Source organism: Theropithecus gelada, chromosome 16 (genome assembly GCF_003255815.1).
Source record: "Theropithecus gelada isolate Dixy chromosome 16, Tgel_1.0, whole genome shotgun sequence".
Taxonomy (NCBI): domain Eukaryota; kingdom Metazoa; phylum Chordata; class Mammalia; order Primates; family Cercopithecidae; genus Theropithecus; species Theropithecus gelada.
The window spans coordinates 4956427-4971691 of record NC_037684.1 but is presented as its reverse complement, the minus strand read 5'-3'; the positions used below and the strand labels follow the sequence as shown (position 1 = coordinate 4971691).

The 15265-nt window shown below is 42.4% G+C and overlaps 1 protein-coding gene across 2 annotated transcripts in view; it reads right to left on the bottom strand.

Moving 5' to 3' along the window:
- Positions 1-14174, bottom strand: part of NF1 (neurofibromin 1) — a 292160-nt gene extending 277986 nt beyond the window's left edge. For both annotated transcript variants that reach the window (XM_025363565.1, XM_025363566.1), the window contains exon 1: positions 13732-14174. In XM_025363565.1, coding sequence (XP_025219350.1) covers positions 13732-13791 — 60 coding nt within the window. In that variant the 5' untranslated portion in view covers positions 13792-14174. The remainder of the gene's footprint in view (positions 1-13731) is intronic.
- Between the last annotated feature and the right edge of the window lie 1091 nt (positions 14175-15265).

Here is a 15265-nt window from a genome sequence, read left to right as displayed (position 1 = left end):
GCAAGATCACACCACTGCATTCCAGCCTGGATGACAGGAGAGAAAAAAAAAAAAAAGAAGTTCTCAGACTTTAATCACCTTATTATTATATTCACCTCATATTCAGATCCTGCTCTTATGTTAACTTTACAGTACTAGAAATTATTGAGAATATAATTTCTTACATTGACACATTCTAGTTACATTTTTAAGAAACATTTACTGTTACTTTTCTGATTACAAAAACATATGTTCAATGTAAAAAATTCAAAATTTTTTAAATATTAAGAAAAAACTGCCAGGCACAGCAGCTCACACCTGTAATCCCAGCACTTTGGGAGGCCAACGTTGACAGATCACTTGAGGTCAAGGAAAAAAAAAAAAAAAAAGAAAAGAAAAAACATTACATATAATCCCTTAAATTTTAAAACAATATAAAAGAAAACGTAATCATATGGTAAGTGTTTATATTAAAAGAACAGATTATAAAACAATTTAAGTCATTCAATTCCAACACCCTAACAATACTGACCTTTATTGAGGTCCTATGTGCCAGAAACTGTGTCATATGCTTTACATACATTTCTTTATCAAATCTCACAACCACCTCTATGAAACAGGTGCTTTTAACTCTATTTTACAAGTGAATAAACTGAAGTTTGAAGAGGTTAAGTAACTTGTCCAAGGGCTAAAAGCAGTAGCAGAGAGCAGAGATTCAAACCTAAGCAATCTGATTTCAGAATCAGCACATTTAATAACATGCACTGGCTGGGTGTGGTGGCTCACGCCTGTAATCCCAGCACTTTGGGAGGCCAAGGTGGGAGGATCACCTGAGGTTAGGAGTTCAAGACCATCCTCTGGTCAACATGGTGAAACCCCATTTCTACTAAAAAAAAATATATATATATATACACACACACACACACAAGGTGGGAGGATCACCTGAGGTTAGGAGTTCAAGACCATCCTCTGGTCAACATGGTGAAACCCCATTTCTACTAAAAAAAAAATATATATACACACACACACACACACACACACACGAATTAGCTGGGTGTGGTGGCACGTGCCTGTAATTCCAGCTACTCCTGAGGCAGAAGAATCACTTGAACCTGGAAAGTGGAGGTTGCAGTGAGGTGAGATTGCGCCACTGAGCTCCAGCCTGGGCAACAGAGTGGGGCTCTGTCAAAAAAAAAAAAAAAAAAAAAAAAAAAAACCACAACCACGCACCAAAATCTTAACAGTGGTTCTGAGTCACAATATTAGTAATGATATTTACTTTTTGTGATTTTGCTGCATTTTCCATACTACTAGGATATGAATTACTACTTTTTTATTTTTAATGTCTACATAGAGATTAGACAATCAGCTGTCAGGGATACTGTACAAGTAGGACTTTAATAATCTCAGATTCTTTCTAACTAAGAATCTGTGACTAGTCAATTACTGACTGGAATTATTTTTTCAGCCAGAGGGCTGGCTCAATAAAAAAGAAACAAAAGATTTTTTAATTTTATGAATTCTGAGCCACAAAGGCAGCTTGTGTCATGAGAGGAACAAGAACTTCAGGTCTTCATTGATCTTTGTTGTTAATATATGACTAAAACAAAACCTACCATCACTGTCATTCCCTACTGCAGATTCACTTACCAGAGGCCAAAAACTGAAACATAACAGGGAAATAAATACTTTCCTTTTTTTCCTCCTCACTCATTACCCAAAAGGAAGAAGATTCACATGGAACATAAAGGCACAACATTTTCCCAGACCCACGATGGGACAGGAATAGAAGGCATTGATAAAGACAGGAGAGTAGAAAAAATACTCCAAAAGACAAGATGAAGGATTTGAGAGTTGTTCTAGGGAAAAAGAAAAACTGAAAAAGTAGATGTAACAATTAAAAAAACCACATCCAGGAATCTTCATTGAAATACTACCAAAGTTTAATAAAATGTAATCAAACTCTAAGTAAAATGTTCTTAGAATACAAAACTAACTTTATGAAAACAGACTGTGCAATACCAACATCAAAGAATGATAATCTCGTATTTATAGCTGTATGTATATTTCTGTTGGTATTCTCACAAATTCTATTCTGTCACTTAAGAATGTACAGAGAGTATATAACTAAATAAAAGGGAAACAATGTTACAACTTCTAACAGCTGAAGAAGTTTTGATAAAGTGACCAGGAGAATACACAATGAAATCAAGGATATAATTTTTAAATTTACATCTATTTCTAACATATAACCAACTTAAAAAGATTCAGATACTCTAACATGAACATAAAAGGAAAAACATAATATATCATCTTCCAGTGAAGAGGCAATCACACATCCCTCATTTTGCATATTTGTACTACCTGTTAGTAAAATTTAGACTTAAGACTATTTATTGGAAAGTTAGTGATCTAAGGATTAAGACATCCATACTCTAGTTTAACTCAGTTAATTAGATATCATATGATTGTGAATGTGTTGTTTTGCCTCTGTAACTTTTTTCTCACGTAGAATAGAAATAATAATCACCAAATTATGAAGAATGGATAGAAATACTGCACAGATGCTAATACATTTTTATGACTATTTACAGCTTCCTTTCATGTAAGATTCATACCTAAGTCATTAAACAAGCCCATGATGTAAGTAGGTTAAGTATCATGCCCATTTTACATACGAAAATATAGAAAACTGATGTTCAGAGAGGTTAAGAGACTTCCCCAAGACCACACTGCAAATTGCACAGTCAAGAGCTTTTTCTTTTACTACATAGTAGGCTACCCTCACAAGTCTAAAGTGGTAAAAGTTTTCTCATGCCCAAATTACTATGAGAACTACCCAAGAGAAACTGTGTCAACAGAAAATGGTCACCACTTGAGATCATTAAGAGACATAACTTCCCAAAAGGTCATTATCTGAGTATAAAATTTTGATTGAAAATAAGTTAAATAAAATCCTTAAAAGTTTCTAGCAGTCCTGCTATTTACTAAATTAACTTCATGCCTCCTGTGCTAGATACACCACTCTGTTGGTGGGGGTGGGACACGGGAATGAGGTGGAACAGGAAAGAATTTCATCAGAAAAAGTTAAGTTCTCGGCCGGGCATGGTGGCTCATGCCTGTAATCCCAGCACTTTGGGAGGCCAAGTCAGGCAGATCACCTGAGGTTGGGAGTTCGATACCAGCCTGACCAACATGGTGAAACCCTGTCTCTACTAAAAAAACAAAATTAGCTGGGCATGGTGGCACATGCCTGTCATCCCAGCTACTCGGGAAGCTGAGGCAGGAAAATCGCTTGAACCTGGGAGGCGGAGGTTGCTGTGAGCCAAGATCACGTCATTGCACTCCAGCCTGGACAACAAGAGCAAAACTCCATCTCAAAAAAAAGTTCTCTGAAGTTCAACGGAATAAGACATTCAAAGCTATAAAATATGAATAAGAGCAGGCGACAGCTTGTGGACTGCAGTGGCAACCCTAAGCCAAACCATGAGTGCCAGACTATGGTTTAAATAAAATATGCAATCTGGAAGTTTGCACCTCAAGTTACTGCTACTGCAAAGTAATTAGTACCATTTATGGTAAGAATATGTAAAGTTTTAGAATGTAATGCCAATTCTTCATTTTAGTGGGATGAACTCCCCTTGAAGCTTTGTCTCAACAGAAGCTTTTTTGATGATATAGTCCATGGCTCAAAATCCACTCAGGACTCAGCACAGCAGTTCACGCCTATAATTCCAGTGCTTTGGGAAGCCAAGGTGGGAAGACTACTTGAGGCCAAGAGTTTCAGACCAGCCTGGGCAACATAACAAGATGCCGTCTCTACAAAAAAAATTAAAATAATAGCCAGGCATGGTGGCGCACACCCATATTCCTAGATATTCAGGAGATGGGTGATCACTTGAGCCCGGGAGTTCGAGGCTATGCTGAGCTATGATCACACCACTGCACTCCAGCCTGAGGAACAACAAGAGACCTCACTTCTAAAACAAATGAATAATAAACAATTTTTAAAAACCAGTTATATGTGGAGAATATAACCATATATCACAAGCATATAACATTTGAAGTGATCAAATGGATCGTCTTTAAGAGACTTTAGTGAGGGTACTATAAATAGCAGTTATAATTCATATCCTATAGCATTAAACACCTGAGAGCACTCTATTTACTGAAGGCTCTACCACATAGTATGATACAGAAATTTACAACTTGTTGAAACTTTAAACTTAATTCACAGTCACTATGATGTAAAACCACTTTTCTATCCTTCAAGATCAAAACAAATGGTCTCATCTTTCCCTTCCCACCCCCAAGAAAATGAGGTATTCTAAAAGATGTCAGATGAAACAAGCCAACGCTTTTATAAACACAAGTCAATCCTTTGCAAAGAAACAGATTAAGATGCTCATATTCTGCTTTGGTATTGATCCCAAGCCTTTTAACAGTTTAAGCTGACCACAAATCTCCCCTTCCACTTCTACAGAACATTCTCCTCCTTAAACTTCCTTTAGAGCCTTCCGATACCTCCTGTCCCTTGACTTATATATACACACACCTCCAAAATAGACGCAGACCTAAGGAACACAAGTGGAAAACACATTTTTAATTAATACACTGCTTATTCTTAAAAGTATGTTGTTAGAATGCAGCAATATAGTCTACGTAGAACCCCAGAACACCAAATTTGAAAGCTACAACAAAAATGCCCCATAGCAATCTGAGTAATTTAAAGAACAAAGATGTGAAAAATAAGGCATTCTTACTACTGTATTATATGACTCAAATTTTAAGGACAAAATTTTTGCTTGGTGCAGTGGCCTGTACTCAAATAAAAAATGAAAAACAAAAATACTTTCTCCATGTTAAAAAAATGTTTTTGAGACAGGGTCTCACCCAGGCCAGAGTGTAGTGGTGCAATCATGGCTCACTGCAGCCTTAATTTCCTGGGCTCAAGCAATCCTGACTCAGCCTCCCAAGTAGCATATACTACCACACCTGGCTAATCTCTGTCTGCTTTTTCTTTACTTTACTTTTAACCAATGCACACTGGCTGATTTTTTCTTTTCTTTTTTTTTTTTTTTTCACTTTTTGTAGGAGATGGGGTCTCACTCTGTTGCCCAGGCTGGTCTCAAACTCTGAGGCTCAAGTGATCCTCCCACCTCAGCCTCCCAAAAAGCTTGAACTATAGGCATGAGCCACCATACCCAGCCAAAATATTTTTTAAAAGCAGACTTAAGGCCAGGTACAGTGGCTTACACCTGTAATCCCAGTACTTTGGGAGGCTGAGGCAGGTGTTTGAGGCCAGCCTGGCCAATATGGCAAAACCCCGTCTCTATTAAAAATACAAAAATAGGGCCAGGCACAGTGGCTCAAGCCTGTGATCCCAGCACTTTGGGAGGCCGAGACAGGCGGATCACCTCAGGTCAGGAGTTCAAGACCAGCCTAGCCAATATGGTGAAACCCCGCCTCTACTAAAAATACAAAAAAAATCAGCTGGGTGTGGTGGTACATGCCTGTAATCTTGGGAGGCTGAGGCAGGAGAATCGCTTAAACTCAGGAGGCAGAGCTTGCATTGAGCCAAAATTGTACCACTACACTCCACCCTGGGCGACAAAGTGAGACCTTGTCTCAAAATAATAATAATAATAATGCAGATTTAAGAAAAGAATCTAATTTCCTAATAGTTAAAAAGTCAAATAAAAAGAGTAGGGCAAAAAACAGGAACATTTAAAATAAAATGTAACAATATTAACCCAGCGCCATAGCTTATGCCTATAATCCCAGCACTTTGGGAGGCTGAGGCAGGCGGATCGCTTGAGGTCAGTAGTTTGAGACCAGCCAACATAGCGAAACCTTGTCTCTACTAAAAATACAAAAGTTAGCCAGGTGTGGTGGTACATGCCTGTAATGCCAGCTACTTGGGAGGCTGAGGCATGAGAATCGCTTGAACCCACGAGGTGGAGTTTGCCGTGAGCTGAGATCATGGCACTGCACTCCAACCTGGGCAATAGAGCGAGACTCTATCTCAAAAAAAAAAAAAAAAGAAGAAAAAAAGAGAACTTGTCAATGGATACTAAGGTAAGGTATATATTGGCCAAGGTACATACAAAGGAATATCCAGAGACTAGTCACGCTCCCTTTTTTTTTTTTGGAAGACAGGGTCTCACTCTTGAGGTCTCACACTTTTTTTGGAAGACAGACCCTCCAACAGGGTCTCACCCAAGCTGGAGTACAGTGGCACAATCATGGCTCACTGTATCCTTGAACTCCTGGGTTCAAGTGATCCTCCTGCCTCAGCCTCCTGAGTAGCTGAGACTACAGGCACATGCCACCACACCCAACTAATATTTTTTAGAAACAGCATCCCACTATGTTGCCCAGCCTGGTCTTGAACTCAAGGCCTCAAGCAATCCTCCCACCTGGGCCTTCCAAAGTGCTGGATTACAAGCATAAGCTACCACACCCGGCCTACGCTCCCTTATTTAGTGAAAACACAATAATCAGTAATAAGCTACACTGCACTCTAGCCTGGGCAACACAGCAAGACTCTGTCACAAAAAAAAAAAGTAATCAGCTATAAAGAAAACATATAAATCCTATATTAGAAAAATTTTAGACTTTTCAAAGTGCTTCACATTCATATCCTATCAGACTACTGCAAAATGTCCTAACAGTAAGTGACAAATCCAAAATTACAAAAGTAGTTGATCAGATCTGAAACCTGATACAAAAAACATGTTTGCTCTATGGGAGGAAATAAAAATATGTACAAATTCCTTCTTTATGCTAATTTTCTTACTCATTGCTTGTTAAAATATCACTTATCAAACCTAGGCTATTACAAACACGGAAGTAAAATTCAGTAAAACAAAGCCAAAAGTACTATTTTTTTTAATTTAGCCAGTCTACCCTTCAACCAGGAATCATTTCAAAAACATTCCATCAATGTTCTGTGTGCTTAAGACTGTGCTGGGCACTGGGGTGACTAGAAGAGAATTCAAATGGGGTTCATTGCTTTTCAGAAAGTATACACTCCATTTGATAAAAAGACAAGAAAAAAAGAAAACAAACCAAGCTGTGTTCAACCAACCCTCCTAAAGGAAGAAAACTTACTGTGTGGTTTATAAAACTCCAGGTGACAAGGATACCAAGAAGTGAGATAGCAGAGTTTAGTGTGAAACAACCTCATGGGGAAAAAAAAAATGAAGTCTGAGCTGAACACTGAAGGAAGGACAGGAATTAGAAAAGCACAAAGGAGGAATTAAAGCATTCAGACAGGGACTGGCAGAAACAAAGACCAAGAAGTGGGAAGAAGCAAGATACATATAGAAGAGACTGAGGTGACCTGCCTGGAACATACGTGCATGCAGAGGCATAATGGGAGAGTTTAGTAAATTAAGTGGGGTCAGCTCCCGGTAGACTGCTAGGTCACAGAGACATGCTGTTAGAATATTTAAGTCACCGAATATTTAAACTTGAAAGAATCTAAAAGATTTTCTAGCCACTTCTTTTTCAACAGATGAGGAAATCAAGGATCTATAGGAAAGCTAATGGCTAGGATAGGGACAAAGGCAGTGAATAACAGAACAAAACTAAGACCACCACTAAGGAATTCCAATTCAGCAGAAAGGTATTGTGTCTTGGGAACTAGAAGAGATTGGTTTCCAGTGGGTACTGGAACATCACAGTGGCATTACAACTAAGCAAAGACCACTATGTTTTGCCATAAGGAATCACTTTCAAGAAAACAGCAATCAAGAAGGAAAGCAGAAGCAGGAGCTACTTTTCAGAGTTATAAAGGAAATGGGTGGATAAACAGTAGAGGCGGGTATCTGGCAACAACAAAAAAGGCTGGTCCACAGAGAGAGCTGCAGGACCAAGTAAATGTCTGATTTCCAAGAGAAAGGAAATCTTAGCCTGAAAAGTGAAAAAGAAAGAAGCCCACATAGAGACTAAATTAGTTCCTAGACAGATAAGGTGGAAAGTGTAAGGGGTGCAGAGAACTGAGGAACAGTTGGAAGAAATTTTTTTAAAGGATGAATTCTGGGCCGGGCACGATGGCTCATGCCTGTAATCCCAGCACTTTGGGAGGTCAAGGCAGGCGGATCACGACGTCAAGAAATTGAGACCCATCCTGGCTAACAAGGTGAAACCCCGACTCTACTAAAAATAAAAAATTAGCTGGGCATGGTGGCATGCACCTGTAGTCACAGTTACTTGGGAACCTGAGGCAGGGGAATCGCTTGAACCCAGGAGGCGGACGTTGCAGTGAGCTGAGATCACGCCACTGCACTCCAACCTGGGCGACAGAGCAAGACTCCATCTCAAAAAAAAAAAAAAAAAAAAAAATTCCAAAGTAAAGAATAAGCATTATTGTGCTCGCTTCAGCACCACATATACTAAAATTGGAAGAATAAGCATTATTTCTCACTCACCATAAAATATTCCTCACCATAAAAGAGTACTCATTTTCATGGCCGGGCGCAGTGGCTCAAGCCTGTAATCCCAGCACTTTGGGGGGCCGAGACGGGCGGATCACGAGGTCAGGAGATCCAGACCATCCTGGCTAACACAATGAAACCCCATCTCTACTAAAAAAAAAATACAAAAAACTAGCCGGGCGAGGTGGCGGGTGCCTGTAGCCCCAGCTACTCGGGAGGCTGAGGCAGGAGAATGGCGTGAATCCGGGAGGCGGAGCTTGCAGTGAGCTGAGATCCGGCCACTGCACTCCAGCCTGGGCGACAGAGCAAGACTCCGTCTCAAAAAAAAAAAAAAAAAACAAATTAGTACTCATTTTCAACTATTATAAGGCCTTATAAAAATTACAGACCAGGCTTGAAGAATGAAGCTAGGAGATATTTTTTAAATCCAAAAAGCTTCAATGTTTTGCAAATCTATTTGTCTAATTAGTATGTGGTTTGTAATTTCGAAGATACTTGCCAATCATTTTATACTGTGAACCTCTCACCGCATATTCAAAGTACATTCAGATGAACACTCAATGTATGAGAACAGATATGCCATTATAACCTCTAAAATCAGAGTTTATTCTGTAACATATTATTTAAATGGTTTTTTTTTTTGGCTTTTATATACTGCTTTTGCTTGATCAGATATGGAAAATATAATTGCTTTAAATAATCATATTTACAACAAATGATTTTGGGATGGACTTCTTTTTCAAGTTCAAATATCCATAGTTTTCCCATACTTCCTTTCAGAAATAAAGCTCTACAGGGACCAGTGGGGCATACAGAACTAGGTGAGATACACAGAAGGTTCTAATTTGCTTAGAAACCGGGTTAATGAACCACAATTAAAAGCTACACACCTGGCCAGGCGCAGTGGCTCACACCTGTAATCCCAGCACTTTGGGAGGCCAAGGCAGGTAGATCACCTTAAGTCAGGAGTTCGAGACCAGCCTGACCAACATGGTGAAACTCCATCTCTGCTAAAAATACAAAAATTAGCCAGGTGTGGTAGCTCCCAGCTTCTCGGGAGGCTGAGGCAGGAGAATGGCTTGGACCAGGGAGGCAGAGGTTGCAGTGAGCTGAGAACTCGCCATTGCACTCTGGCCTGGGAGACAAAAGCAAAACTCCACCTCAAGGGGAAAAAAAAAAAAAAAAAGCTACACACATACAATTTGTCAGTTTCAATTAGAAACTTGCTATCTGGCACCATAAAGGCAGGTTAAGGAGAGACATAAGATGTAACTGATAACATTCAGCTTTCTGGCTGTCCACCTTTGCAACTGTCATTTCCCTAACCAAGGAGGTGATTACTTCTAAAATTGGTAATACTCATTCAAGTTAGACCCTAAATACTAGGTTTAGCTGCAATATTATCAGGTTAAGGAATTTTATATTACCCACAAGAATGTGAGCTCAAAATGTCAATATGGCACACATCCACTTCTTTTAACTGAGTCTACTGCACTAAGTTGCTAAGCAATACCCATCAGAGTGCAATATGTCTGTAATCAGCAGTGGCTAGAAATGCATTTCTGCTTTAATCACACCAAATATTGGAAATCCAACCAAAACAGCAATCATAAACAGAGTTGCCATCTTCTGACACGCATATGCTCCCTGGGGGCGTAAGTGGTCCAACATGCAAACTCTTAGCTGTAATAAGAAGGAAAAGCTTAACTTCCCCTGGGCCCAGTAGAGCAAAGTACAGATAACATAATCCAAAATTCAAAGTTTTATTAACAGTTGAAACTATTAAGATTCTTTTTTGTTGTTTTTTTTGAGATGGAGTCTCGCTCTGTCGCCCAGGCTGGAGTGCAGTGGCGCCATCTCAGTCCACTGCAAGCTCTACTTCCCGGGTTCAGGCCATTCTCCTGCCTCAGCCTCCCGAGTAGCTAGGACTACAGGCACCCGCCACCACGCCCAGATAATTTTTGTATTTTTAGGAGAGACGGGGTTTCACTGTGTTACCCAGGGTGGTCTCAATCTCCTGACCTCGTGATCCGCCCACCTCAGCCTCCCAAAGTGCTGGGATTACAGGTGTGAGCCACCGCGCCCGGCCAACTATTAAGATTCTTATACAAATATCTCTCAGTACATGCAGGGCTTTTTCTCCCCTCAATAAAAATGTAAGCGATGGCTCACGCCTGTAATCTCATACCTCTACTAAAAATACAAGTATTATCCAGGAGTAGTGGCCAGCGCCTGTAATCCCAGCCACTTGGGAGTCTGAGGCAGGAGAATCATTTGAACCCAGGAGGCAGAGGTTGCAGTAAGCCAAGGTCGCATGATTGCACTCCAGCCTGGGCAAGAAGCGTGAAAACTCCGTCTCAAAAATTAAAAAAAAAAAAAACTCTTCTATTTAATGGATTAGAACAAATTCTGTGGGATACTTAGGAAAAGTATCTCCCTGACGGTCAAGCATTCACTACTTTTCATACTGAAGCTCTTGTTAATACATTTATGTCGCTTAACCTCCCTATGCCTCAGTTTTCTGACTAAAGGACATTTTCAACCTTAAGATGAACTCTAATATGAATTCAACATTTATCACTTCTATAATAAATTAATATATGTAAGTACCTTATGTTAAACACTGAAAACCCTTACATTTTTGCATCTCAAGGTCAGAGACTAACTTTCTAAGAGAAAAACGTGAGGAACAGGCCAGGCACAGTGGCTCACGCCTATAATCCCAGCACTTCAAGAGGCCAAGGCGGGCAGATCACCTGAGGTCAGGAGTTCGAGATCAGCCTGACCAATATGGTGAAACCCCGTCTCTACTAAAAATACAAAAATTAGCCGGGCATGATGGTGCAAACCTGTAATCCCAGCTACTTGGGAGATTGAAGCAGGAGAATCACTTGAATGCGGGAAGCAGGGGTGCAATGAACCGACATCAAGCTACTGCACTCCAGCCTGGGCAGAAGAGTGAGACCTTGTCTCAATTAAAAAAAAAAAAAAAGTGAGGAATAATCTCTGCTATGTATCTTTCTCTTAATTACAACATAAGGAATGCAGAAAAATGCTGTTTTAAAAACTTATGTCCTTAATTTTTAACAGATGGTGGTGAGTTTGATTCCACAATATGCATAACAATGAAGCCTTAAGGTCTTTTAACACTAGGGACAGAAGGAGAAACACTTTCTTGCATTAATGGGCATATAATCAAAATCACTCCTTTTTTTTTTTTTTTTGAGACAAGAGTCTTCCTCTGTTGCCCGGGCTAGAGTGCACTGGCATGATCTCGGCTCACTGCAACCTCCATCTCCTGGGTTCAAGTGATTCTCCTGCCTCAGCCTCCTGAGTAGTTGGGATTACAGGCGCCCGCAACCACACCAGGCTAATTTTTGTAGTAGAGACGAGGTTTCACTGTTAGTCAGGCTAGTCTCGAACTCCTGACCTCAGGTGATCGACCTGCCTCGGCCTCCCAAAGTGCTGGGATTACAGGCGTGAGCCACTGTGCCCAGTCCAAAATCGTTCCCCTTTAAAATATATTTTTCCAATATGGTAAATAAGCCTAGAGATGAACAGGTAAGAAGTAAAAAAATAAAATTAAGAAAAAACTGAAAAAAATTTTTAATTTTTAAAATTTAAGGAGAATTGCGGCATGAATCCTTCAAATTCCTACATCCAGATTCTGCTGTCCGCAAGGGTCAGCTTTGGGGTTCTTCTATGTGCCTTTTAAATCCTTTCTTAAAATTAGAGTCTTTTCTACCAAGTTTTAAATCTAACACTCTATCAATAATGCAATATTTTATATGCAGTAACATTAAACCACAGATGGATTAGTATAGTTTGGTTTAGATGCCTTTGGGTCTGGAAGCATACGAATGGATAAAACAATTCCTTCAAGTCTCTGACAGCTTCATAATTCTATTTTATCTACATAGCTTCTTCTCAACTTCCTCTGCCTATTCCCAGATATTTTCCAGGTAGGTCTGAAACACTTGGAGTGCCGTAAAGAAATGTTTATGGATCAAATAAGGGAAGAGCTCTTCCCCCACCCCTTCAACTCCCACAATGTTTTACCATTATATCCAGTAAACAAAATAGATTGACTCAATCTTAAACAATTCCCCCATCACAGGAAGCCCATTGCAACCACAGCTGCAGAAAGTATCCCTTAAACCATCCCCAACTACCTACAGCAACACAAAGTTAAACTAATTTCCAATGACAAAAGGCTATGCTGCGTGCATTCATTCTAATCAGCCCCAGGATTTATTGTGTGAAACTCAGCCGATAAAAAGTCACCTCCTCAAGCTACAAAACTTTTTTTTCCATCCCAAATATTCTCAATGAAAGTTCTCTTGTCAACCAGGAGGAGAGAGTCAAAAACAACCACAAACACTAGCAGAATGATCTGCTCCAGGACCATATCCCAGCTGGCTTTGCTCTGTGTTGCTGGTGGCTCAGAAGCAGTTTCTCACTTTCCTTTCACCCTTCTCCCTTTACTCCCCAACATCCTCACTCGAGAACACATCACATCCTCAGACCGCTGGCAAAAAAAAAAGGCGGGGGGAGAGACTACAATTATCAAGGAAGGGGAAGATATTTCAGAAACACGGTTTCCACTGCAAACGGCAATAAAAAAAAAAAAAGGCAGTCTGTGTCATCAGGATATGGGGGACGACGTTTTGGGGCATCACAAAGATGTGCAGTGAGTGTGCACTTGAAGCTCTCGGGGCAGGATGAGACGATGGAGCAGAAAGTAAGAAAACCTGTGCCTTCCTTGCTTTCTTCTGCTCTTCCCCCTCCAGGAGAGGAAGCTGAAGAAACTGGGGGAGGGGCGGAATGTTATCGTTCTCCTATTGTGGGTACATAAGACAGGCCTTAGGGTTCGCTCGTCCCCAGTTAGGAGGGTCACGGAGGGAAGAGGAAGAGAGAACCCCTAAACGTTACCCACCTCTGCTCAAAAACAAAAGTAAGGGGGTAATTATTAAATCCAGATGGCGCGCCCCTAAAGGGGCCCCCAGGTCACTCATCCCCATTCCCAAGCGGAAGGGCTGGGATAAAGGGTACGGAGGGTCGGAGGCTGGTCAGGGACAAGGCCCCACCCCCCGACTTAGGAGGGAAAGGGAGCCCAAGCTCCCAGCTGTCCCCTCCTACCCCTCACCTCCCGCCTTGGCCACCCCCACTTATCCCCCCTTCCCTTTTCTTCCCTTCCTTTCCTACAGAGCCAGAGGCAGCCGCGGGGGAGGCGGCCGCTCCTACCTCCCCTCACCCACTCTGTCCCCACCCCCACTCCGCTCCCACCTCCCGCCCGCCACGGGCCCGTTACCTGCTCGTCGAAGCGGCTGACCACGGCCTGGACCCATTCCACCGGCCTGTGCGCGGCCATGTCCTCCCCGCGGCCGGGGGGCGGCGGAGGGAAGGGTGGGCCGGCGCCCTGGGCCGGGAAGAGGGCGGGGAGCGGAGGCTGAGGTGAGGGAAGAGGCGAGGAGAGGGTCTGAGGAGTGCAGGCTCCCAGCGTTCCCACGGGGGTGGGGATGGGGGGTCAGCGCCGAGCGGGAGGGGGAGAGGGAAAGGGGGCGTTGGCACGGAGGCTGGGGGAAGGGGGATAGGGGAAGGGGACCCGGGGAGGGGAGGGGGCCTCTTGGTCGCTTTCCCCACTAGCGCCGTCTCCCCACAGCCATCACAGTCCGAGACGCCGCCATGACACCCCACCGGAAGTGGGATCCTTTCCACGGCCCGGGGAGAGGGAGCGCGAGCGAGCTAGAGATTGAGAGCGCGGCTGGGAAAGGGGAGGGGGAAGCGAGAAGGCAGGGGGCCTGCCGCGCATGCGCCCGCGCCGGCCGGTTTCATTAATGAAAAAGCGAGTCCTCCTGGAGGTGACGTCATCTAACTCCTCTGGGCCGCCTCGCGAGCGTCCCTCACCGCCGTGGGGCTCACCTAGACTGGCACTGGGCTCAGCCGGCGAGTGCCAGAGCTGACCCCAGAGCATCCGCTCCCATCCCCACCGCCCCCTAGGGCTGTCCCCTCCCCCGCCGGCCTCCGGGTTTGGATTGTTCCCGGAGTTGGAAGTTAGGGCGCCCTGGGGCTAGCCTTTCTCCGGCCGCGCGGATCTCTGCCGCTAATCTCCTGAGGAGGCTGTGCTCTCAGCCTTAAGTTCTCAGAAAAAATAAAGTACACACCCTCCGATTTTCAGGTTCTTCTTAGCTTTGTAGACTGCTGAGAAACAAAAAAGGAAGGCCAAAGAGAGATTCCGTGATTTTTTTTTTTTTTTTAAGAGGTCGCTTAAATCCCAATGCTAGACCCAGTGGCAATCAAGGTCTAGCCACCGGGTCTAGCATTGGGATTTAAGCCCAGCTTTCCTCTGCAAAACTCATAGCCACCAAAGTTAATATAACTTTTGCACAGCTGATAATAGATTCAAGTTTCACCACCCTCAAAACACCTTTAGGGCCTCGCTTTCATTATTAATTCAATATATTCATCGTCTTTAAATATTTCAACAAATCTTTTCAATACATATCATTATCCTCATCTAACTGATGAATAGGTCACGTTCCCCACCCCCGTGGGAATGCTGGGAGCCTGCACTCCTCAGACCCTTGATTTGCCCAAGGTCACAGAGTTGACAGGTGGCAGAGTCAGGATATAAACCTATGTGGTTTAACTCCAAGGACAATAGAGGCAGACTATGGCTCTCCTAAAACAAAGTCCTTCCCTATGCCTCCAATACCAGAGTTGAAAGGATTTCATGTGTAATTGGTTGTGCCAGTTTTCCAGGAAGAGGATTACATCCAAAACAACGGATAATCTATCTATGTCTGACATTGGACTTTGGAATGAGTAATTTTTTTTTTTTTTTT